At 36.6% G+C, this 23,985-nt stretch overlaps 1 protein-coding gene across 3 annotated transcripts in view; it reads left to right on the forward strand.

The window, feature by feature from the left end:
* Positions 1 to 21,150, forward strand: part of DCP1A (decapping mRNA 1A) — a 39,060-nt gene extending 17,910 nt beyond the window's left edge. The window contains exons 5-10 of one of the 3 annotated variants that reach the window (XM_075159081.1): positions 1,122 to 1,260; positions 5,569 to 5,688; positions 9,751 to 10,515; positions 13,069 to 13,134; positions 15,197 to 15,415; positions 17,060 to 21,149. In XM_075159081.1, the coding sequence (XP_075015182.1) occupies positions 1,122 to 1,260; positions 5,569 to 5,688; positions 9,751 to 10,515; positions 13,069 to 13,134; positions 15,197 to 15,415; positions 17,060 to 17,140 (1,390 nt within the window). In that variant the 3' untranslated portion in view covers positions 17,141 to 21,149. Of the gene's footprint in view, positions 1 to 1,121; positions 1,261 to 5,568; positions 5,689 to 9,750; positions 10,516 to 13,068; positions 13,135 to 15,196; positions 15,416 to 17,059 lie in introns of all 3 variants that reach the window. The other 2 variants (XM_075159082.1, XM_075159083.1) reach the window with 2 other exon arrangements.
* The last annotated feature ends 2,835 nt before the right edge of the window (positions 21,151 to 23,985 follow it).

Here is a 23,985-nt window from a genome sequence, read left to right on the forward strand (position 1 = left end):
CCAAAGAAACCGGAGGCTGGAATGATTGACACTTTCTGTGATTGTTATGATGGCATCTCTTGGCTTCCCCATCAGCCATCAGTTCCACAGCATGAGAGTTCTCAAGTGATGTGCCAGCTCCAGAGCTCTGCCCTCTTTACAGTGCTTGTTTTTTCTTAACATATTTGATTAATGCAGGCTTAAAAAAGAAGGGATTACAGGCTGGTGTGTGTTTATTTCAAGAGGATAAGCTTTAGCGCATTGCACAGCCATGTATATCTTGTGAACTGCGTATGGATTAGGAGTAGAAATATATGCTGCCTTTACTTTTATTAATGAAATGTACCAAGTACACATCAGCTTCTTGTGTGTCTTAACTGTCTTTTAAACTGAAATTTTTTGATACTTGAGGCAGGTAGGGGTGGAGTGGAAGTGGTGAATGAACCATAGGCGCCAGAGGAAAAGACGTGTTGTAGACTCGCAGGTAATTGGAATGACTACAGGGTAGAGAAGAAGATGGTTTGCTCTTCTTTCCAGAGCCTTAAGTGGGGGAGTAAGGGGTAACTTGGTCTAAGCCTCCTTGCAGGCTGACTCCAGAGACATCTGGTGTGAGCCAGCTCTCTTCTTTCACAGTGTCTTTGTTTTGTTGTATAATGGTAGGCTTCATCCTAAATTAAAACTGTTCTGTAATTGATTGCGTTGAATAACATGGCTTGATTTGGCTAAATACAGAAAAAATGCATGTTAGGAAGTAAAGACTAAAAAATTTGTTTTACTCAGCCTATGGTATAATACATACGCTCTTTGTATAACACATGCTTGAATGTCCACATATTTTATTGTAAAAATGTCTAAATATGACAGTTTTACAGAAGTAGTGTTTACTGTAGGCAAACTTTGTGAGAGACAGACCAGTGCTTTCTGGATCGGAGAGAAATCATACAGCCCATTTGACAGTTTGACTTGCATAAACCTTGTAGCAAATGAAAACTTGTGTAACTTTGGTCAACTATGTGTTAGGTTTTTATACAGGTGGAACAAAATGTGTTAATGTGCTGGGAGTACATTTTTCTTTATTGCTTTTTGCAAGATGTTAACTCCAGATAAAATTTTTAAATCCTGTTTCTCCTTTCTTGTTGTAGAGTGGTAGAACAAGAAGCTCAGAGATCGCAGCAAGTTTCCCAGGACAGGAAAAGTCCCAGCAGAACCAATGGCTGCAATGAAAACAGGCCAATTGACATCCTGGAAATGCTTAGTAAAGCCAAGGATGAATATGAACGAGTAAGGAAATGTCCCTTCCCCCCCCCGCCCTTTCCTTCTTCCCCGCCCCCAGTCTTATGAACAAATAAAAACACTGCTTCTACTTCTGAATAAGGGGCTTAGGACATCATATGGAGTCCACTCAAATCACATGCCATGTGATTTCTGAGAGAGAGATGATAGAGAATAATTCTGATAATTGTCCTGTGCAATACACTCTTAACCCAAGATTGCAAAGTAGTGCACCTAATCCATAATTTAATGGGCCTGTATATTCTACCTTCTGGGGGGAAAATAAATACAATTTAAAAACAGATACCTGGAGATCCAGACACAACAAAATATTTTTCTAAAATAGGTGCATGGGCTGCTTAATCTCAGTACTCATCTACTGTCCTGTTTTGTGAGATCATTGTCAAAGGAAATGTGAACAAATAGGTATATATGTAACACTGTAGAAAAACATACCACTGAACATGTCTGGTTTTGTGATCTTGAAGTTCCATTATTGTAAATATTCCTTATAGTGGCTGACACTTTGGTTTTTCAGTTTTTCCCTCTGTGCTGAAAGTCACTGGAGGAGATTTGCTATGATTCATGCCATGATCGAGCATTCATTGAGCTGCACACTAAAATGCTTTGGCATGTTGAATAATATAACAGAAGCCCAGAAACTTTGTGAACTATGCCATGTCTGTGATACAAGCACAGATGCACAATGACTTAGAGAGAAGGGGTAATGTGGGGAAAAATTAATATTTTAAAACAGTGTGGGATTTGCATGTTGCATGAATTCATAAGTTTTATTTCTGTAATTATTATCTTAATGGGCAACTCTTTCCCTACTTTCTCATTATTTTTCATTTTTAAGAAAGCCTATCTGGAAACTAGTTTTTAACACATCAGCTGTGTTTTGTTTAAAGAGCAGGCGTTCTCTGCTGTTGTTTCAGTAGCCTTGTTTTCAGACTGATGTCTTGTTCCCTCCCTCAAGTACACTTTACTAGGAAACAGTCTTTGATTTCAGGCAAGATAGGTTGAATACTGATTGTGTGATCCAACTTGAAATGTAGCTTGATAGACCCATTTTACAACGGTTTCTACTGCTGTGAGAAAATTTTGTCTCTGGGAATAGCAAATAAAAATTGTACTCAACAGCATCTGTCTCTTCTTAGTCTCAAAAGAAGTCTTATGGTATTAGAGATTTAGTCATTCAGTACATTTGTAGACTCTATGAAGCATATTTTTAATAGCTGTAGACTAAGTATAACAATACTGTTCCCCTATCCTTCTGTTCCCCAGTTTACTACTTCTGTCCTGTCTACTGTGTGTCTATCCTTTTAATAAATTAATTGATTTCAGAAGGGTGAGTCTGGTATCTTTTGCCAGTGCTAAATTCACAAGTTTACATAATGAAGGAGAATGTTATTTCTCTTAGGAAACGATTACTTTATATAGTCCTGAGGACCAAATTCATACATGCAGGACAAATATAAGGATAATATGTGGGAGATCCAAAAAAGGAAACAAAGATTCTGAACATGCCTCTCCCCAAGTATAATAATACAAGAATGTGCAATAGTAAAGTAATGTGTGAGTATAGCCTTGTGGAGCTGTGGTATGGTTTTTGTTGTTGTACTGGTGGGAGAAGAGCTAGCGCATTGGTAGAGTGCTTGATTCCTTCCAGAACTTGCTTGTGCAGTAGGTCATAGCAGAGTTCCTTTGAGTACTTGGCGTTTGAGTCTTTGTCGGATTCTAGATTGTTACAGTACAATGTGGGATGAGGAGAAAAGAATGAATACGTGGGTTAAGCCTTGTATGAGCCAACTGAACTTGTCACTTTCTGATGTAGATTGAGGGCAGGTGAATGTGACAGACCATACAAGATATTTGACCCAGGCTAGATATTAGTTTCTGAAAATCAGTAATGTGTTTTTTTGAATGCTTTAAATACAGATTAAAAAAAAATAAATTGCTTCTGATTCTCTGAGCGTCAATGCTGTTTGGGGAGAAGGTGTCTGTGTACGAAGACCAGCATTGTGGAAGTAGCAGCTTTTGTGAGAGCACAGAAGGAACCATCAAAACCCGAATGACTCATCTTTCAATGTTGTATCAATTGAGACGGATTTGAAGAAATTCAAGAAGGGGAAGAAAAAAAAAACCCAAAACAAAAAAAGAAAACACACACCACAAGAACTCACTGTTTTGGTAGTGCTCTCTTAGGGTGTGATGAAGCCTTTCTCCCTCTTTGCCCTTGCAGTATTGCATAATATGCATTTCCAACAGATCTTAAAAATTACTCAGAAAGGATATTCCAGCTTCTCCTCTCCTAATTTTCAGATCTTTTTCATGTGAGAGTACCGAAAAGCTTTTGCTAGAAACAAAGTTCCTAAGCATCATGGATGAAGCTGTGTAGACAAGTAAAATACTGATAAACAGGCAATGGTATGCAGATTTTGTGGTGGATGTCGATGTCTGTGGTGCCTGTAACACAATAGGGAAATAGGCAGGGCGCGGATTACAGTATAGCTACTATATAATTGGGGGTTTTGTGTCTTGATCTTGATTAGTTGTCATTGTGTGTGTGTGTGTTTGTTTCTTGATGCTTTTAGAACACTAGTGAAACTAGAATAATTTCCTTTTTGTGTGTGTGAATTGTAAACTGAATCTGTTCAACATAATTCCATAGCCTGCTATGATTGTAGTTATGTAGAAGTTGCCAGATAAACAGAATTGAGCAATGTTTGTCATGTTTCAAGCAAACTTCTTTGGAGAATGTTCTGTTGACCACCTCAGCTTTAGCAACAAACCTCTGGCATATTAATTTTGGAACTCCTTGTAGCGAAGGTATGTCAACGTTAACATGATTAAGTAACCAACTTGTTCTGAAGACAGCTTTTTGAGAGACCTTTCCTGTCTTAATTTTTTTTTTTAATTATTTTATGGCACTCGGTAATTACACATGAATTTGTATTTAGGAGCAGAAAGTACTGATCTGCCTGGTACATTCCAGATGGATCATACAGTAATCCTTGTGTGCAGCCCACATAAGATTGGCAGAGTGTCAGCATGAGAAGGGGGCAGAGAGAGTGAAAAAGAGATTTATGAAGGTCTGAGTGATTTAATCTAGGATTCCAAATCAGCTTAATCCTTCAAGTACTGGCTACGTCAAGTCCATATGTGAAAATGAATGAATTCTGAGATTTTTTTTTTTTTTTAATGAAGTGAATGGATGCTTTTTATAGTGTGGTGTTTTCTGTGTGTGTTTCAGTTAAGCATGGAAACATACTGTAGCTCATCCTCTAGTGAAAAGAAAACTATGCTTTGTCTGATTTTGTAATTACAAGGCATCCAGTATTTGAGGCACGAAGAGTTTTGGCCTTCAAGTTAGTGGCTAAAAGTTGGAAAGATGGGAGAAGTTGCTTCCCGCCTCTGTCCCTAAATCACAATATTTTGTCTTGATTTTGTATTTATTGCTTTCAATTAGAAATTGAAAACAAAAGAATAATAAAGCTCAGTTTGGTTTTTAACTTGTTGCCAAAAGGTTTAACCCATATTTTGCTGTTGTGGGTAAGTGACCAGAGCGATCATCATGTGTTGTGCTAATGTTCAGCTATATAATATGTATAAGGTGTAGTTTACCTATTGAAAGCTAGACTGTTCTACAGTTTGGGTTTTTTCACTGGTGATTTAAACTGTAATACAATTTCTATATTCATTTATGTATATATTTATTAAAGATAAAAGTAAATTTGATCTGTAAACATACTGTCTGTTATAATGCAACTCTCTTGTCTGTTTTTCGCCTTGTTCACAGAAAACCAAATTAATACCTTCTGAAAATACATGGTTAATTAAATCTGGTGGAAATAAGTCGGTGACAAGCTCTCTTTCCAGCTACTTGGAACAATTTCTGACAGGATTTTTTTTTCTAAGCTGTTTCTAGTTTGGGTTCTTAATTTAATGAAGTGTAGCAAACTTCCTCGTTAGCAGCAAACGCAGATAAAGGATGTGAAAAGCCTGCCTTTTTTTCCATTTATGATTTTCTTTCTTGGTGAAAGAAGTATTAAGCCAGTTGTCTTTTTTTTTTAATAATGAAGAGTAAAAGCTTTATGGCTACATATCAGATGGTGGATGTCTTGGTATGATTTGTATTTCCTAAAATTTGTGAATTCCACAGTGTCTTACAAAAATTAGTACTCTGTACATTGTCTGTATTTCAGTCAAAGTGCCATGTAAACAGGATTGTAGAAGTGGGTAAATGTAGACTTAAACTCATGTATTTGTGTTAAATTTTTTTCTTTTTTTTCCCCCCCTCCCCCCCCCCCCCAGAATCAGATTAGTGACTTAAGTATTATATCAAGTTCTGGAATGCAACAAAATGCAAATCCTCCAAAGCCAGAAAGCACAGAGCCTTCAGAACAAAAAACTTCATTACAAGTGCAAGAGCAGGTATGTTTCATCCAACCCTAAATAAGGTGCTATTTTTTTTCATTTAGTACTTCGTTTTGGTACCAAAATATTTTTTTCTTAAAATGCCCGCAGTGTTGTCTGCTGTATGTATTAATGGGTTTGAAGACTTTTAGGATCCTAATTTCTGTCTTTTGACTTAGCATTTAAAAACATGAGGCTATGTCCACGCTACTGTGAATATCCAAGTATGTTTAAATGGGCTATCTTGGATTCTGGAAGAAGTCAGTCCATGGTAATGTGCAGGATGACTTGCAGAGCCAGGAAGCAAGAAAAAATTAGCTCTGCTACATTATTGGACTGAATATGGCATCAGTTAGATGTACACATTGTTGCAGTCTTTCACACATGAACTCAAGCCCTCTTTTCTCATGTCTGAGACATTTACTTAAGGTTTGTCTGTGCTGCCTTCAAAGCTACAGTCCTGCTAACTTAAATCAACAGTGAATTGCTAGCCATGAAATGGAAAGTGCTTCAGTCATGGCAGTACTGAATTCTCTTTGGCATAACTGGAAGTGTGTTTACCTATCTTCTCCCACACTTCTGTAGCTTGCATTGAACCTCTGCTTGTATGACCGTTTGGTAATTGTATCAGTCAGTTTGGCTGATTCCTTCATACTTAGATTGTGGAAGAAGTGTGTGTGGTTTCGTGTTGGTTTGCTTTGCAGTTTTTTGTTTTGGTGGGGGTGGGGGAGGAGTGTTGTTTGGGATTTTTTACCTATGTTAAGAACTTTTTGATAATATATTCCTTCCTCTGCAGGAAGGGAAATATTGGGGGGCGGGGGAAATCAGTGTTGTTGGGGAGGGACGTTGCTCAAATTGTAGTAATACGAGTGTTGAGATCTGTTTCAGGTACGTGTTAGATACAACATGTTGAATCAGCATGTATCCAAATATCTACAAATTCTAAAGCTTGGTGTTACTACTGTACTTAAACCACAGTAAAAACACTAGTGAAAATAACCTCTGCTTCATGTAAATGTTGTCTTTGAACCATGGGAAACTTGTTACAAAATACTTAGCATCATCACTGGAAGAGTATTCCACCATGGCTGCAACAGGTAGCAATAGTTCAGTATTTGGCTCCATTTTCTCGTAAGCATTTCTTCACAAGGAAGCTGTATCTTCATACAAGACTTCTTAGAAATAAATTAAAAAAAAAAAAATTCGGCAATAACTAAATTCCCTGTGACACCTAAGTAACTTGGTGCTGCTTACAGTGCCACCCTGTGGGCATGGAAAAGTCAGTAGTGGTTCTCCTCAGAAAATACTCCTCTGAGGTGAGCTGCAAGGCCTGCCTCCCGTCCTCGCCATAGTTTACTGCTGTGTTTCTATTGCAATAAATCACCGAGTCTGAAAAATTAAATGCCCTGTGAAAATGTGTGCAACCTTGCACTTAGTACTTGTAAACAAAATACTTACTTTGTAGTAGTAGTAATACTTTCCAGTACAGGTATGGGCAGCAGGAATCTGTTTTAGGGGATGGGGTAGTGACAGTTAATGAATTAAAATGGGGGTGGGGAGTCTGCAGGGGCTCTCACAGCCCCCTCCACCCCCTCAGCAGCACCTCTGCTTTTGGATCAGCACAAATGATAGACTGACCCCTGGCAGCCAGCTCTGCTTGCTGCGTGCCTGGTCTTGAGACCTGGCAGCAGAGTTTCCTAGGGCTTTGTTTTAAAAGAAGATATTTCCTTTTGGGTCACTCCATGTAGACTGTATGCAGTCAGCTGAAGTGCCCCACCTGACAGTGCATGGAACAGAAATCAAATAACTAGCAAAGCAAAAATTGGAAAGGTAAGATTCTAAGAAATTGCTCTGAAGTAATTCAAGGGAAACAGTAGATTTATAGAATAGTGAAATGACATGTTTTTAATTCTGTTGAGCTATTTAAAATAACTGCAGAGATTCTGGAAAAAATTAATTGGGTAACATAAGTGATAATCTGTAAACTAGTTAACTGGGTTCAAATATATCACAAATGTGTGTGTTCTTAATCATATTTTTAATAACATGGACAACTACTGAAAAAACATTCCATTTCAACTGTAAAAATGCATTTTCATCTAATTGAAACATGTGACCAGTGGATTTAAAAAAGTGTGCATATGATAAGTAAGGAGAGATTCCTAAACTCCCTCCAAAATGTCACACTTGTATGTTGATCGACTAACTTTATTTCGTGCTAAAGATATCACAGACTTGGGAATAAAAATAAATGTTTTCTCTGTGATATTCTGAAGTTCAAGTTTTTTATCTTGGCAGTTCAAAATGAAAATCAGTTGTATCATGAAATGCTTTTGTGCCAGCAATTGGCAAAACCAAACTAGAACACTGAAATTAAACTTTATAGTGCCAGTTCTGACTGCTAATTCATGTTTCAATATATCTAAAATGATTTCTGGAGAAACCTTTTCTTATCAAGTAAAGTGATCGTTTTGCCTTTTTGCAGCCCCTGCTGATAAGGGTCTTCATAACACACTGAGTTGATGATACGTTCAAAATATACCTCAGCCAAAGTTGGGACAGGCAAAAGATGTGTTTTATACTTCAGGCTGGAAATTAACTTCATGTTTGAGACTGTATCCACATAAGGGGCTAGTCTGACTTGGATCAGAGCATGGTAGAGATTTGTTTATTACTTGAATATTGTAAGGTATTAATAAAGGAAAGCTAGTCAATTTATCGTACTGAAGTGAAAAGCTGAGTTTAAAATGAGATGGAATAGTGATTGTTCTCTTAACGGAGTCTTTATAGTTGAAGGACAGGCCTCCAGAAAAGTACGATCAGTGGAGAAAAGTAAGAACAACTTTCTAGGAAGAATTCTGAATATCATTAACAAGGTTTATAAACTATAGAATGTCTCAGCCGCAAAACGGAAGTGTGCCTAGACTTCACGATAGCTAAAAATGAATAACAACAGTGGCAGTAGAGATTAGTAGCCTGGGCACAAGTCAATACAATTTCAAACTCAAGGGTTTTTTTTTAGGCTATTTGCATGCTACCTGTACTGCCATACTTTCACTGCTGTTATCTGTGCTAGTAAAATTAGAGCTAGCATAGCAATGTTATGGTACAGTAGTTGTCATTGTAAAATAGCATCTTTATTTAGACATACCATCAGAATACAGTGGAATTGTGCTGCAGGCCATTCAGTCTTCTGAACAGAATGTTGTATTTTAGTCCAGCTGTTTTACATAACTTCTGGTCCTGTGCAACCTAAAAAAAAAAAAAAAAACAAACAGGAAAATTTTGAGATTAAGGGTGTTAATAGCCATTTCTTTTCTCATTAGTGAAACACATTTTTAAACATTTTCAGAAAAATATTAAGAAGATTATATCCTTAAAATCAGTTTTTTCGAACAATGTCAGTGCTGTAGGCTAGATGGTATATTTTTGGGAGACACTAAAGGACTGGTAGATGTAACTGTGTGTATATATATACACACACTTTCCAAGGAGATATATATACATATGTTTAGGTTTATAGAGATTCTTTTACCTATTGTAACATCTATTGCATTGTTAATGAAAAGGGTGAGAACAACTGTTCAGGCATGTATGCTAGATCAGTTGTGTACCTTCAGGTTTCTCTGTTCTTTTCCCATCTTTTAGGGCATGTAATTCTTTCCAACTCTATAAATTCTGTGTGGATTTTGTTCAACATGTGTGTTCTTTTTTTTTTTTTTTTGTCCCCTTACCCCCACCTCCCCCCAAAGTGCCTTGTATAGTTAGGGCTGATTGATGATGGCAGGTGTCATCTTAATGACGGAATCCAGAATCCATAGCCTTCCCGTTCTTTACTACTAGTGCACAGTCTGTCCATAGAAGGCTGTAGAGAAAAAGCTTACATAGACAGGATGTTCCTTGTAAAAGAAATTGATTTCAAAATTCCTGTAAATGGGGCACACTTGATATCCAAATGTATTTTAAATGCATTCGATCTAGTTGTCTCTCATAATTTTCTTAAAATTGTAATAGACCGTGTGAGATGCACAGTGGTATGTATACTTCTAAACTGAAAACTTCCTTTTCCCTTCTTTCTAGCCATTTCAGTCAAGGCAGAAGCATCTGACTTTGGAGGAACTGTTTGGAACCTCTGTACCAAAGGAACAGCCTGCAGCTGCGTATCCCAATCCAGAGAGAATGGAAAAGTTGCAGACTGACACCTCTGCCAGAGAGCAGCACAGTTTGCTCTTGCCTTTTTCCTTTGACCAGTCAACAGTAATACAACAATCACTAGGGAAATGTGAAAGTCCAAGTGTTAAAACCAGTGCCAGTTCTTTGAATCAGCAAGAATGTTTAACACCTATGCTAATACCGCCAGCTTCAGTTTCCCAGCCTGATGTAAAAAATGTTTCAAGCTATACAGTTCGTTTAAGCCCTATTCTTAATTCAGCCTCAACAATGGAAGCTGCCCCTGCTCAGATGCTTCCTGGCCTAAAACAAAACAACAGTATAACGCACGTTATGCAGCAAGCTGCCAAGCAGATATCCCCACTAGTGAATCAGCTGCCACCTGAAGTGAACCACGCTCCACAAAATCTAATGGCTGGCCAAAGCCAGCTTATAGCACCCTTGACATCAACAAATACAGGAACTGTCTCAAATACATCCCATACAAGTGTTGATCTTCTCCAGAAACTCAGGTTGACCCCACAGCATGACCAAATGCAACAGCAGTCTCTCACTAAGACTTCCTTAACACCAAACATCTCTGCCTCGATTGGCCAACTTGCAACACCAGAAAGCTTCAAAGAATCTCACAGTAAGCCATCAGCCTTGAACAGCAAGATAATCTCTCCCCTTCAGGTATTCTGTGGGTTTTTATATCCATGAAGCTTTAGACTGTTTTTAGACTATGTGTATTTTCCCTTGGAAAATGTGCTCTTATATATTAGCCTTTTAAAAATAATCCACTGTGTGATATTGATTGAATTGCTAACTTAGAAATCCAATTCCATTAGTTTTCTATCATTAGCATCTGCTATCAGTGACAGGCCTGTCTGTAGAGGAGGAGGTTTCTCAAGCTGGTGCTATTAGGGGATGAATAAGTCCTAAAGAATTCATCTGTACTTGTGTCAGAGAAATACTGCTAAGAACTGATGATCTGAGAAGGGACAGAAGGTTACAAACTGATCAGTGTTATAAGAGCTGATGCTGTGGAAGTCTAGCCTGTACCTTCTTTGAAGGTACAAAATTAACAATTTCCTGTTTCTGGTTATTTTGCTTTGGATGTTTTGTACTCCTTCAATTTTGACCCCCTTCTGCTGGGGTACCTGTGGGCTACATTGAGATATTGTTAGTTATTTAGTAAAATGGATCATAAACTGATTTATTTTGTCTAATTGATGGCCTTGGTTTGTTTTATCCTAGTATTGCTTACAGAGGACCTCATAAACTTTTTTTTTTCTTGGAGGAGAATCTATTGTCTATGCCTTAATATAAGCCAAAGCAGTAAATTTCTTTTGAGAGACTAGGTGAAAATGTCACTGCTAGTCTGTAAAGTTAATGCGTGTGACTTTGTGTTATAAATTATATTCTATCAATTAGTGTTGCTCTGTTGTATAATTGGCTACCTCAGTAGTAAAGACATTAATGAGTTTGGGTTATTGGATTTCTTTTTTCTCCAAAGGGAGTAACTTTCTGTAGTGCCCACCTCTGAGGTTATCCAAAGACTTCTCTTTGTTTTGTTGCATTATTATTTTATTTTATTTACATTCATGCAGACTAAGCCAGTGTTTGATTGTGTCTTCTTGAATCTTGGGTACAGTGATAATGCAAGAATAAAAAACACCAAACAAAACTACTTACAGCTACATCTGCATGAATTTCCTAATGTTTATTATTATTCAGTGCTTGCCACTGGGTTTTAACAAGATCTTTGGTAGCCCTGTCTGGGTCAGCTGCTACTTTTTGCTATGAATATGGTGATGACTTACTCATAACTGAGATCTAATCAAAAGCTCAACTCTTCAGCCTGTAACTTGTCCTAAGCCTTATTTTAGAATACCCTGTATTTTTCAAGTGTTGCTTTTCTGTCTTCAGATGAGTTATCCCTGTCTTAATGTTTAAGAAATGGGTGTGTTTTCATTGTGCTGTCTTTATAATTACCTTATTTCTAATCTACTGCTGTTCTTGAAAATTTTCCAGAAGACTGCTACATGCTAGGATTGTTTCACTAGCAATCACCTTTTTGAGGTGTTTGGACTGATTCATTTTGCAGAGGGAGGAGGAGGTCCAAGTACAGCATTGAGCAGCTATCTTCATCTAGTATTGAACTGTACATTCTGAGCAGTATTTTTCTTTCGTGTACTACTAAATTTTGGTACACATTTGACTGAAGATTGTGACATCTTTTAGCATTTAGACAAGCTGGCTGGGGTTGACCACAACTGCCCTTGACTGCGATTATTCAACGTCTGCTTGATAGCCTTGGGAATTAGCTCTTCCTATGCCAGTCTTACACCCTTTTTTTTCCTTCCACCATGTCCACTGTGTGTACATATTTTCATTAGACAAAATTCTCCATAGTCTAAATATACTCTCAAACTAGCAAAAGATTTCTTAACTCTTGTGTAATTAGACTTCAAGAATTTGATCTTGTGCTTGTTGCCAATTCATAAAGCTAACTTTATTTTTGTCGTTAAGGACTATCAATTCCCTGAGTGTTTTTCATTGCAGTTCAAGTAAGCTAAGTACTGTCTGTTGCAAAGGGTTTTTTCCTGTTCTGTGTTGCCAAGAGGTATTCCAAATGGCTATAACAAGCCTTTCAAAGAATGACACAGGAATTTACCAAAGTACCTTATCTATATGCCTTTTATTGTGTTTTCTAACATTTTATAATAATTGAATTTTATTATATTATAGTGTTGAAATCTGACTAAAGAAATATCTGGATGCTGTTTGTAAAGGTATAAAATACTTCTGAAATTCTAGCAGAAAACAGCATTTAATTTTTGTGGAGGTGATCAGATCAAACTCCTAGGGGAAAAAAAATACTGAATTCAGCCTTCCTGGCAATTTACCAAACTGATTACAAGGTACTGAACTCTTCACTTGGTAGCATTTGTTTTGTTCCCAGTTTCAGTGGTTTAATGTTTAGATTTTTTTTAACTGCAGTAGTCTTTCTTCAGAAGTGTTTTGTTATGGCTTTACAGGTTTGCTCTAATATTGAAAACATAAATTCAAATCTTTCCTCTTTTTCCAACTTCCCATTGATTATATCAGTTTTACAAAATGGATCAAATTACATCTAAAATCTGTTGAAATTTGCATTTTTGAGCTTTCATAAAAACAGAGAACCACCACTGGAAATTGAGCTGTGGATGCTAACTTGTGAATTATGCTTTCTTTTTAACTTAGACTGTACAACAAAACAAAGAATCGGAAGTATTTCCACAGCCAAAGACTTTGTCTAAAGCAAGTCAAGTAAGTGAATAAATACTTCTGCTAATTGTTTGTTGGTTTCTTTTTTGAAAAAAAAAAAAAGGAGGAAAAAAAAAAGGGGGGGGAGCAGGCATAAAACTGTGGTAAACAGTTGGTATCTCAAATAGTCTTTGCCCACTGACCATATTTAAAGTGCTGTTATGAAGCAGAAACAAGTTGTACTGAAGCAAGGGGGAGTTTCTGTAGACTGCTATGAGTAAGTATGCTTTTTTGTTGTACAGTGCCTCTTATTGTTGATGCTAATGCAGAAATGAGAATACATTTTTGGATCTGCAATCTTGCATTCATTTTGCACCATCTGAACTGTTTTTTTATCTTGTAATGCTAGTATTAATCCTATGATATTGCAGTAGCGTCTATTAGCCTTAGTCCAACCTTAAGCACCCCAGCAGCATAAAAATGCAATCCTTGCCTTGCTGTCTCTTTCAGTTTTCCTGAGATACCTTGTATTTTATGAGAAAGATATAAAGTGAAAAAAATGGAAGATAGAGGGGAAAAAAGAATAACAAGCATTTGTTACTGCAAAACTTTCTAATAGCAAGTTTTAGTGATCTGGATACAGATTTAACATTATTAAACTGCCTTTGAATAACAGTTCAAAACAACGTCAATATAAAAATTCAGGTTGCAGTTTAAAAAAGTGCTAATAGTCAAGTGTACAAGAATTCTTTTAATTGCCTTTTTGTTATGTGTTCTTCTCAGGATACCATCTGTAATTTAATTCTACTTTCTCATTACCCACCCCCTCCTTTTTCAAATCTGTTAAATTGCCTCATTCTTGTCCAACTTGCACTACATAAAAGCAGTTTTAGTAGCATGCCCAGATCTGATTGTGAAGGCAGTAAAAATGGTCCTGCGTAAAGTAAAAAGCTGTTCTAGCTACTGGCCTGCTATAAGACAAACTATACAGTCTGTTCTTGACACAGTTAGTAAATTATTATCTAAATAAAAGCATTTTACATGGACTTTGGAATTTTAAGAAATGTATGCATGTTGTGTGGTAAACTGCATTTGTGGGTTTAAACATGTCTTCAGCGTGAAGACGACACACACTATAAGTCTTCACAATTTTGACTATAACAAAATCAATTTGCTAGTTCTGCTGTTGTTGATGTTATTATACATGCATTAACTTCAGATGGCTTTGCAGTTTTTTTTTCTTTTGAAGGTTTTTGATTGTCCAAGGGGAACTCTTTCTGCTGACATATCAAACATCTTTACATATCACATTTAGTCTTGCTTTCTTTTGAGTCAGATTGGCTTGTTTATTTTCTTTTTTTTTGTACCATGTTGGTCATTCTGGAAGCCTGAGCAAGATGTAGATTATCGTACTGAATAATAATTGCAGTTATCAGGAGATGTCAGAATCGCTCAAAGCTGATGTTTATTCACATCTACTTTATGCAAATATAATATTCCTATACATTTGCAATATATGTTTAAAAGAAAAAGTGCTAAAGGCAGTGTGTGGATTTCTGTAATGAAATGGACACAGATCTGTGGAAGAATGAGGTGGGAAGATGGTCCTCAAAATATTCCCGTCCCCCCCTCCCCCCAAGGAAATTGTACTTAGCATAAGAATATTTCAGTGTACTCCAGTGCTTTAATTATAGTTCATCAGTGATTTTAAATACCTTTGAGATACTTCACTTCAAATTGTATTTGTTGGAGACCATAGAAGCAGGGGGTGGGGGGCCGGGAAGCAGGAATAGCCTTTCTGTAAACTCCTAAGGAGTTGAAAAGCTCATCTTTTATTCCATGTGTTATGTTTCAAAAATTCTGGTAGCAACCACATGAGGAGGAAGGAGTCTGCATACAAGAATGTTGAAGACTCTTACCTTCTTCAGCTTTTAAAATGAGAATTACTATTGATATTAATCTTCATGGGTAGATATTTCTTCATTAAGAGCAGCTATTCTGTAATATCTGACTGAATAATAGTGGCTACAATTTGATTATTTTTTTAATGCTCATCTCTCCAGCTTTTATAATAGCATTCATTCTTACTGGACTCGGCGCTTATTAATTTTCTGTTCTTTTACAGGTTGCACCTCCGCAGTTTGTTACAGCCACGACTACAGTAACGCCTTCAATCCTCTTGTCTCCTAGTGTTTTTCAGCAATCAGCTACAAAAGCTACGGAAGTGGAGAATAAAGCCAATTCTTCTTCGCCTTTAACACTTGGAACAACAGAAATTCAGACTATACCTCCTACTGTTCTCAGTAGGTCTCAGCTTCAGGAAGCACTGATACATCTAATAAAGGTCCTGTCTTTACAGAGCTCAATTTCTGAGGGATGGGGTTCCAAGTACAATAGCCAGTACTGAGAAATTCTGTACCCCTATAACTCCTTTTGCCCTGAAACGTTACAGAAGTTGTTCCTTTCTGTTGGAAGCGGTAGATTACTCCACACTGTAAACATAGTATAGCACAGCTTGCTCCTTTTCGTTGTGAGATGGAGGACTTAAAAGGACAGAGCTGTACATCGGATGTGTCCTTTCACATCCATATGAATTTGTGGAGAAGTGAGGAAAAAGTTGTGCTAGTAGAAGCCCTGGTATGGGGATGGGGGGGTTGGTTTTGTTGTCTCTGTAAGTGTTCCTGCTTTTCCAAGGAAAGCTTTCCTGTTTCCAGTTCCCTACAACTGTTCCTGATCTTTAACTGAAGTTTGTGTCTTTGAAATGGAAATTGCAAAGTTCTAGTTCTGATGTTTCTACAGACTAAAAAGTTCGGTTGAATTAAATCTGTGATGTTGGGAGTAGCCATGCAGTGAGATCATTTTGACCTCTAATGTCATGGTGAAGTTACCATGAATGGCAAACCGTTCTTTGTTAACTCAGGATTCTCTTGCCCCCTCCATGCTGATGTTAGTAGAGCTTATACCAGAATGCAAGTCTAAAAATAGCTAACAGTATCTTCCCAGTGATGAAGTTGTTGGGACCAAAAAGGGCCGCTACCAGATCCCATCATCAGCTAGGTTGCCTGATTTATCTATGTTGTTCCTTTTTGCATAACGTTTTTGTGTATTGTTGTGTATGGTTTTTTTCCTCTTTAAAGACTTAAGCTAGCTTACTTGTAAGTCTTGTAACTGAGCTCAGCTGCCAGAAGTCTTATTCTCATTGGAGACATAACGCACTGATTCTCACCCAGTAGTTTCAAGAACATCATTGTGGTGACTTTAGAGAGCTGATTGGAATATTTGTCTCTAATCTTCTCTTTATATAGAGATGTAGCTGAATGAAGACCAAAAGAGGCATACCCTGCAGCATGGGAGTACTTGCACAGCACTCCAAGCAGGCTACCAAATTTTCTATGCAGATCTTGTAAAAAGAATATTACATCTTCAAGCTAGATGATTAGATACCGGTTCTGTAAACTTGTTATTTGAAGGAATTAGACCCAGGAAATATCTCTAAATATTGTCTATAGATTACGCTAATTCACTTCCCAGTAATGCTTTGACAGAAGAATTCTTGTATAACACGCTGCAATGCCTTACAGGCTGGTCTGACAGACAGAAATAACATTATTTCTGACACTCACATAGACTTTATTTGGGAGCCCGTACACAGGATGGAATTCCCTGTGTCCAAGACTAAGATTTGGCCTCTAGAGGGAGGTGAAATTACGTGGCCAAGACTGACCTAGTGACCTCTAGTTGATTGGTTTGTTTGAGCATCCAGTATGCTTAGTGATCTCTTTAGCTATCTTACCAGCTTCATGGCTCATCTGTATGTTGTCCAAAAAGCCTCGCCTTTTGGGCAAGTACAAAGCTAGTTCCCTTCTCTTAACTCTCAGATAGCTAGCACTATAAGGAGTCCTTATGCACAACTTAAATGGCATTAAATTAAACTTCTTCTGCATCTTTTTACTAATGTTTCTAATGTGTTTCTTTTTTTTTCCTTCAGAATGATTCCCATTTTCTCAGCACTATTCATGAAGTCTACTTGCAAGTCCTAACCAAGAATACAGACAACATTAAGCTATAATCGAAGCTACATCTACATAAAATATATTCATTTTAGAAACAATTATGCCTCGTCTATAAAACTAATATTTTTGTAAAAGAATATTTAGTTTTCAACGTCTTGAATTTGAACCTGTTAGGAAAGACTATTCCTTAAATAATTACAAAAGTAATGTTCTCAGAAGTGATCTAGGTTTTCACTGTGATCATCACCAGCAAACCTTTGTTTTTATTGGGGAGGGGACTTGAGTTGCATTTGAGCTCCCATTAGCATTAAGTGAATGTGCAAATGTTTGCTCTGGCTTTCATTCCTAGCTGTATTCACTGTTCAAGGATTAAAGACTCAATACTATTTAAACCAGCAAATACATAGTACAGTACACTACACCACACCAGAACAAAATTCAGTTGTAGGAACCTAGTTCCAGTTTGAAGGACTGAGGAAAAGGAGAGCAAAATGCCTTGTGATTAAGCTGGCAGGTGTGGGGAAGGAACAGATCTGGAAGCCAGGACTTTGGAGCTAAATCTTTAACAAAAGGTTTAAAAATGTGATTTGCTCAATACATTGACAGTCTCTAGCTAATGCACATAAATTCATCTTTTAAATATTCCATTAATCTTATTTGCTTTTGCGTCGCTGACGTTTAAACAGGTATCCAAGTGAGTAAGGCCATTTTCTCTGAAAAGGCAAAATTCGAAGTATGCAAAATCCTCAGTGATTGTATCATTATTTTTTTTTTAAACAACAGAGTAGTTCTGTTGCATGTTGAAGTTCTCTCTCTTGTTTTAAATTTATAGTTAGGAGACCACCATTGGAAGACCCTCTTCCTGTTCAGCAGTGTTTGGTATAACTTAAATTGTTTCCCTTTTAGTTTAAGGATGAACCACGTCATAGTTGGCTTTCATTCCTCAGTTGCGTTGGAACTGCAGTGTTGAAAATTATGCAGATTGGGAACAAATGCATGCTTTTCTTCTGCTGCCCTCTCCCCAAATTGTTAGTGCACACGTCATAGTCTGAAGTTTATCTAATTAAAATGTTATCGCTTCTTATATGTGATTTAGTAATTCACTATTCACTAATGTAAGAATCTAACTGGATACTTTCCCATTTGAAATCAGAAAATTTCTAATTATATTTTCTTACGCTGTTGTGTTGGTTTACCCAGGGCTTGTATTTATTTCTTAAAGGCATGCAAAGGTAATTAATAAGACTTCAGGTCCCAACTTTCTCCAGCAATAGTAGTTTCAAAGGATGCTTTTTCAGTAGAAAAGTTTTGGTTTATTGAGTAGCAAGATAATCTGTAGTGAGTTATGATGCACTGCTGCTTTCTTTTCCCTCAAGCACTATTGAAATATGAAGAAAAAAAATTGTTTGGCTCCTTAAAACATATGTGTGTATATATATCCTAAGGATTAGTTAATGTTGACGTAGTCAAGGTGCATGGTCATTTCATTGGAAACTAGTAATTGAGCTTTAATTGTGACTTGTTCACAAATCGGTATGTTTTAGATACAACAAATATTTACATTTTTATGTATTTGATCTATTTTAGTTTTTTTCATAGCTTTTTAGTGGAAAATATATTTTGTTTAGCACTACCTGCTTTCTGAAAAGCTCTTCTCAGCCTTTGAGTTCAGTGTTTCCAGTTAAAATATATATTTTGTTAGAAAAAGGTGCAAGATTCAGGGAAAGATGCTAATGTCATGCACATTCGTCAAGAAATATATTGGCTTTAATGGTAGCATTTGAATTCAGCAATATAAACTCAGCCTTGTTAAGGAAGATAGGACCTTCCTACATAAATTCTAGATTTATAATACCGTGTATGCACATAAACAATGAGACTCTAATTAGATCTAAAGTCTAAACTAATTTGTTTTGTTGGGTTTTTTAGAAAAAGTTTCACTAAAAGGGACAAACCAATGAGCAGTTCCTCTGAACAGAAATGGATAGCCTAAACCAAATAGAGAGTTGCTTTTTATCTGGATTTAGCAAAGATGAAGTCCCGAACTTCTCACTTCTTATGGACAGCTTCTGGTTTCTTCAAAGGAAGATTCGATGAAAGTTTCTAAGAATAGAAATATTAGAAGCTGATAGTGCATACTTGTACTGTTTGCTAAATACAGTCGTATCCAAAGATCTATAAAAATGATAGGAAGGAGTGGTATTTTGAGTTCTTCAGTCACATACAGTTGACAAAAGTAATACTGTTCAGAGTAGCAACGCTGTTATGAGAGTTTGACTCTACTTTGAATATCCTTAACTTGTTTCCAGCTGTCAGGAACCCCCCACAAGCAGTTGGCAGATCTCTACTTTACTTTGGTTTTGTAGTGTACTAGTAGCAATACGTTATTGGTTTACTTTACCTCCTTCCACCCCCACGCGCCCCAACTTTAAAAATTATTTGGAACAGAAACTGAGTTGAAATTGTAGTTACTAGGGCAGGCATTTTTACAAGCAAACCTGTTCATCTTGAACATCTGCATATGTTTGTTCTAACCTCTCTACGTGTAGCCAACAGACACTGGAACCAACCCAGGTGTCATCCAATACACCGCAGAGACTTATGACAAGTGCCAGGGTAGTGGGTTTAACAGATAAATCTCTTTAATTAAAACACAAGCTCAACTACAGTGTAAAATTTAATTTTTTTTTAATGTGGACTGTGTTATTTAACAACTTTGTTTTCCTGATTATTTTAACTTTTTGTATAAATCTAAAATTACCAGCTTGTCAAAGTGCTTGATTCATGTTATCCGCATGTAGAGATAACTAGTGTGTAGCTAGTTACATGGGTCATCACAGGATATTATTGTGACCATTTTCAAGCGTGTTTTGTTTTTGTTTGGTAAAACTACCGGCTTAATGGGATTTTGCCTATTAGTTCTGAGAATTAAAAGATTATTAGTTTAGACTATACTCCCCAAATTAATTGTATTATCTAAGCATGTGTTTTGTGGCTAGCGTTAAGTCACTTTAAAAGAAAGAAAGGAAAAAAAAAAAACAAACAACAAACATAAACCTAATCAAAGAGTTTTAAAACCTACAGCTGCTGAATTGTTCAGGAAAATCAGAATTCTCAGTTTTGTAGTTAGACCTTATCTGCTGTTATTTAACAATGCAAAGTTTAAATGAAAGGTGCCTAACAGCTATTGACTTAGAAGAAGTATATCTTTCCAAATTAAAGATTTGCAGAATGATTGAATAAAGTTAAAAAAAAAGTGAGTCATCTTGATTTCGTATAAAATGTTTAATTCTGTGTATAAATACTCAATATAATATTTAAACAGTCACTGCTGGATGTATCTCATTTTTGCTTGCATTTCTGATTGCTTCATTTTGGTATATTTCTGAAACCCATTATGTCATGTGTAGTCACTGATATAATTTCTGAAATATTTTTGAAAACAAACTTTAATTTGGGACTTCTTGTTTTTAAAAGTATTCTAAATCAGCTGCCTTTTTGCCAGGTATTTGGGTTGCTTTGTACAGCATATCTTAACAGGAGGAATGTGTGCAATATATATCACCTCAGTTTTGTCTGGCAATGTTACAAAAATGTTAAGATGCAATATCTTCCTTTCACTTCAAGTTGGAAAAATTGCAGTATCTCTAATTTGGTGGTGTATTTATTTTTATCTATTCAGTGTATGGGCATATGGTTAGTTAGGGTTTTTTATGTACATTATGTGCTTTTAGTAATTTCTGAGTTTTATCACTTTTGTGGATGCACCAGTTATACCCATTTGCATGTTCTTTCAATATGAAGACCATGGGGAAGGGGGGCTTCAGGAAAGATTTCTGGAAACCGGAATGAGAATAAATGTTAGTCAATAAATGTAGATACTGCATCATTAACGTTTTTGGTATGGTATGGATTTTATAGCACCTATGTATGTTTGCAGTTATTAAGTTATTGCATAAATGTTTAAGAATGAGCATTTTTTTCATCCAAAATTTTGTATGTTTGCAAATATATTTTTGTAATAAAACTTCAAAACAAATGTTTCAGCACCGCCTAAAATCTTCCAGTGCTTCCTTTTATTTCTAGAGCTCTAGTAGCCTGCTAGAAGGGTAAGTTCAGATTTTATTTAGGGTTAATATTTTCCAGAGAAGAAACTCAAACCCCTTACTTCATACTGGGGGCAAAAGCAAATTGCATTTGTTCCCTAAAGAAAATGCAGCATGCCTGCTTGAAGGACAGTTGAGAATAGCATCTGTCACTTGTAACAGCTTCTGGCTAGCCTCTGTATTGCGGTAGGAAGGCTTGCATGTTGAATTTGATAAACAGACCAATTTCCTTTCACGTTAAGAAATGCAGCTGCAAGTTCACTGTTGTGTAAGTACAGCTGTAACTGGTTTTAGTGCCTTTCCTTATCGCTTTTTTTTAATGGTATCCCCTCTCATCTGTCTAGAGATGGCATATGATACTCAATCCAGTGTTGGTCTTTGATCATAGACATTGGAAATTGCAGTTGTCCTATTACCATATCTGATTGGTATCATGCAACTGATCAATCCAAATTTCACAAAAATAGGGAAGCTGATGAGGAGGAAAACCAGAGCAGAGGTTCTGTTGGAATAGATCTTGAAATTAAACAAAACCTTATGCCAAAGTCCCTTAATCTTGGCTAGATGCTTATTCCCATTCTAACTACCCCTAAGAGTTAGAGATTGCAAGGCATACCAAATTCAGGAGAGGCCACTGAAGAATGGTGTTTGCTGCTCTAGTTAATATTGAACTGGCTCCTGTACTATCTACAAAAGCAGATTCTTCTAATAGAAGACCACCATACAAAACAAGTACAGAAGTCATGTACTCTAAGATAATTGAGAAAAAGTGGAAGCAGCTAAGGCCTGGAATCTGCAAATTCTATCTTAGATGTGTTCCGTGTTTGGTCAATATTGAGGAAGTATTTTTTTCATTGTTGATGCTGTTAACCTTTTTGTCTTCTCTGGATCCAGGTATTCCTGGTTACTGTTATTCCTATCCCCTTTGGTTTGGAAATAAGATAATACTTCTGATTTACTATGTGTAGCTGCAGGTAAACGAGGCACTGTACAAAAAATTTATGCAGACCAAAATCTTTCTGGCTTTTTCTCTCTTGCTAGTGTGTGCTCTACAGTCGTGTTTTCTGAGAGTGCATGAGAGCATAAAGTCAATCCCTACTATGATGGTGATACAGCGCTAGACAGAACCAAGGAGTAAGCATTAGGCTTCCTAAAACTCATCCACTAAAATTCAAATTTTATTTGCAGGCTTGCAGAATGAAATAACACAACTGGCTTTTTTAACAAAGGTGTAGCTCGTGTTCATGGGCCAAATTAATTGAAGTCAGTGGACTCATGTATTTGGTAAGGATTCAGGTACACTTCATTCTCGATATACAAGATACTAGGGGGGTTAACGTTAGTATAGAGGATAAGAAACCTGTCATTCATACAACTCTTCTTCATTTATGAACAGGATGCAGTCAAATAACTAAATACAGTCTTTAGTATAGCTGAGGTAAATCTCTCTACATTTAGTGACCTAATCTGAAATTCAAAAGATTAGAAATTATAACATATGTTAAACAATTCTGAAAGATTTTCAGTGCCCGATAGTGGAATTTTTTTTCTCCTGTCTTCACACAACTTCAGGTGTGAATCAGCTTTTCTCTCTCTTCCAGATTTTATGATTGAGGGATTTACTTTTGAACTGACCTACTAATTTAGGAGAGTTAAACTTCAGTGATAGACCTGTAACTGCAATATGGCCATTAACTGTAAAGCTCATCCTTGTCAGTTATGCAACACTTCTCACAAATTTTTCACTTTCTCTTAGAATCCTTCATATAAGATTCCTAATTAGGTTCAAAAAGCATTGGGAAAAGAGGACAGTGAAGAGAGAAATTTTTTTTTATGCATTTTTGAAAGACCACTCGCAATAAAAGGGAAAAGACCAGTGAACAGAAGACTCCTGAGAAGTGAACAAGGGAAGGAATAGCAAAAGAGTGTAAGTAAATGTGAAAGGGAATATTGTAGAGACAAGTATGGCCTGCGAAGGTATTTCCTGAAGCACGGAAGAATTTAAGTTTTATTTCTGTACCACTGTATGTATTCGTCAGGTATTCCCAAAGCTCAAATGTGGTTTGCCTATAAGAATCCAGAATATTTCAGGGTGTGTTCAAAAACAGGCTGGTTAGGCATGATTTCCCTGCTCTAATTCTTGAGGTAGCAATAAATAATTTGCCAGGTCTGCTATGGGGTTTTTTAACCTCTAATTATGAAGCAGCATAATGGAGTTGGCTGATTCATAGCAGTACCTAATTTTTATCTTTGCTTGATGGCCTTACATTACAGCTTAAAATCTGCTACATAGAACAAGGCTGCTCATACCTAGTTGCCCTTTATCTTTCATTTTAAATAGACCTTTAAAAGTATTTCTACCATAATCATTCTTTAAAATTCAAGAAGCTCCATTTTACAAAATCAACCTTGGGAAATAGATCCACAAAAGAATAAGCTTTCTTTATATGCTGGCTGAAATGAAAGCACTTGCCCTTAGGCCTTACTTGAAAACATCCAGGTATGTGATGTAAATGCAAAAGTTGTGTTTCTTTTCTCCTCATAAATAAGTCAAGAAGCTTTAAGAGTATCTACAGAGCAAAGATCTCCCAGCCTGTCTCATGTATGCGAAACTCTTATGTGGTCTTAATTTAGAGAGTACATGGCTTGCACATCCTGCTTTACTTCTTGTGGTTCATAAGAGGGATGGGAAAGGCTTAGCAGGTTATCCACCTGACTTTCTCATGTAGACTTGAGATTTATGGATAATGCTAAGTGCCTTCTCTAGTTTACTTTTTAAGCATCAAATAAATTAG

The sequence above is a fragment of the Calonectris borealis genome, chromosome 10 (assembly GCF_964195595.1).
Source record: "Calonectris borealis chromosome 10, bCalBor7.hap1.2, whole genome shotgun sequence".
NCBI lineage: Eukaryota > Metazoa > Chordata > Aves > Procellariiformes > Procellariidae > Calonectris > Calonectris borealis.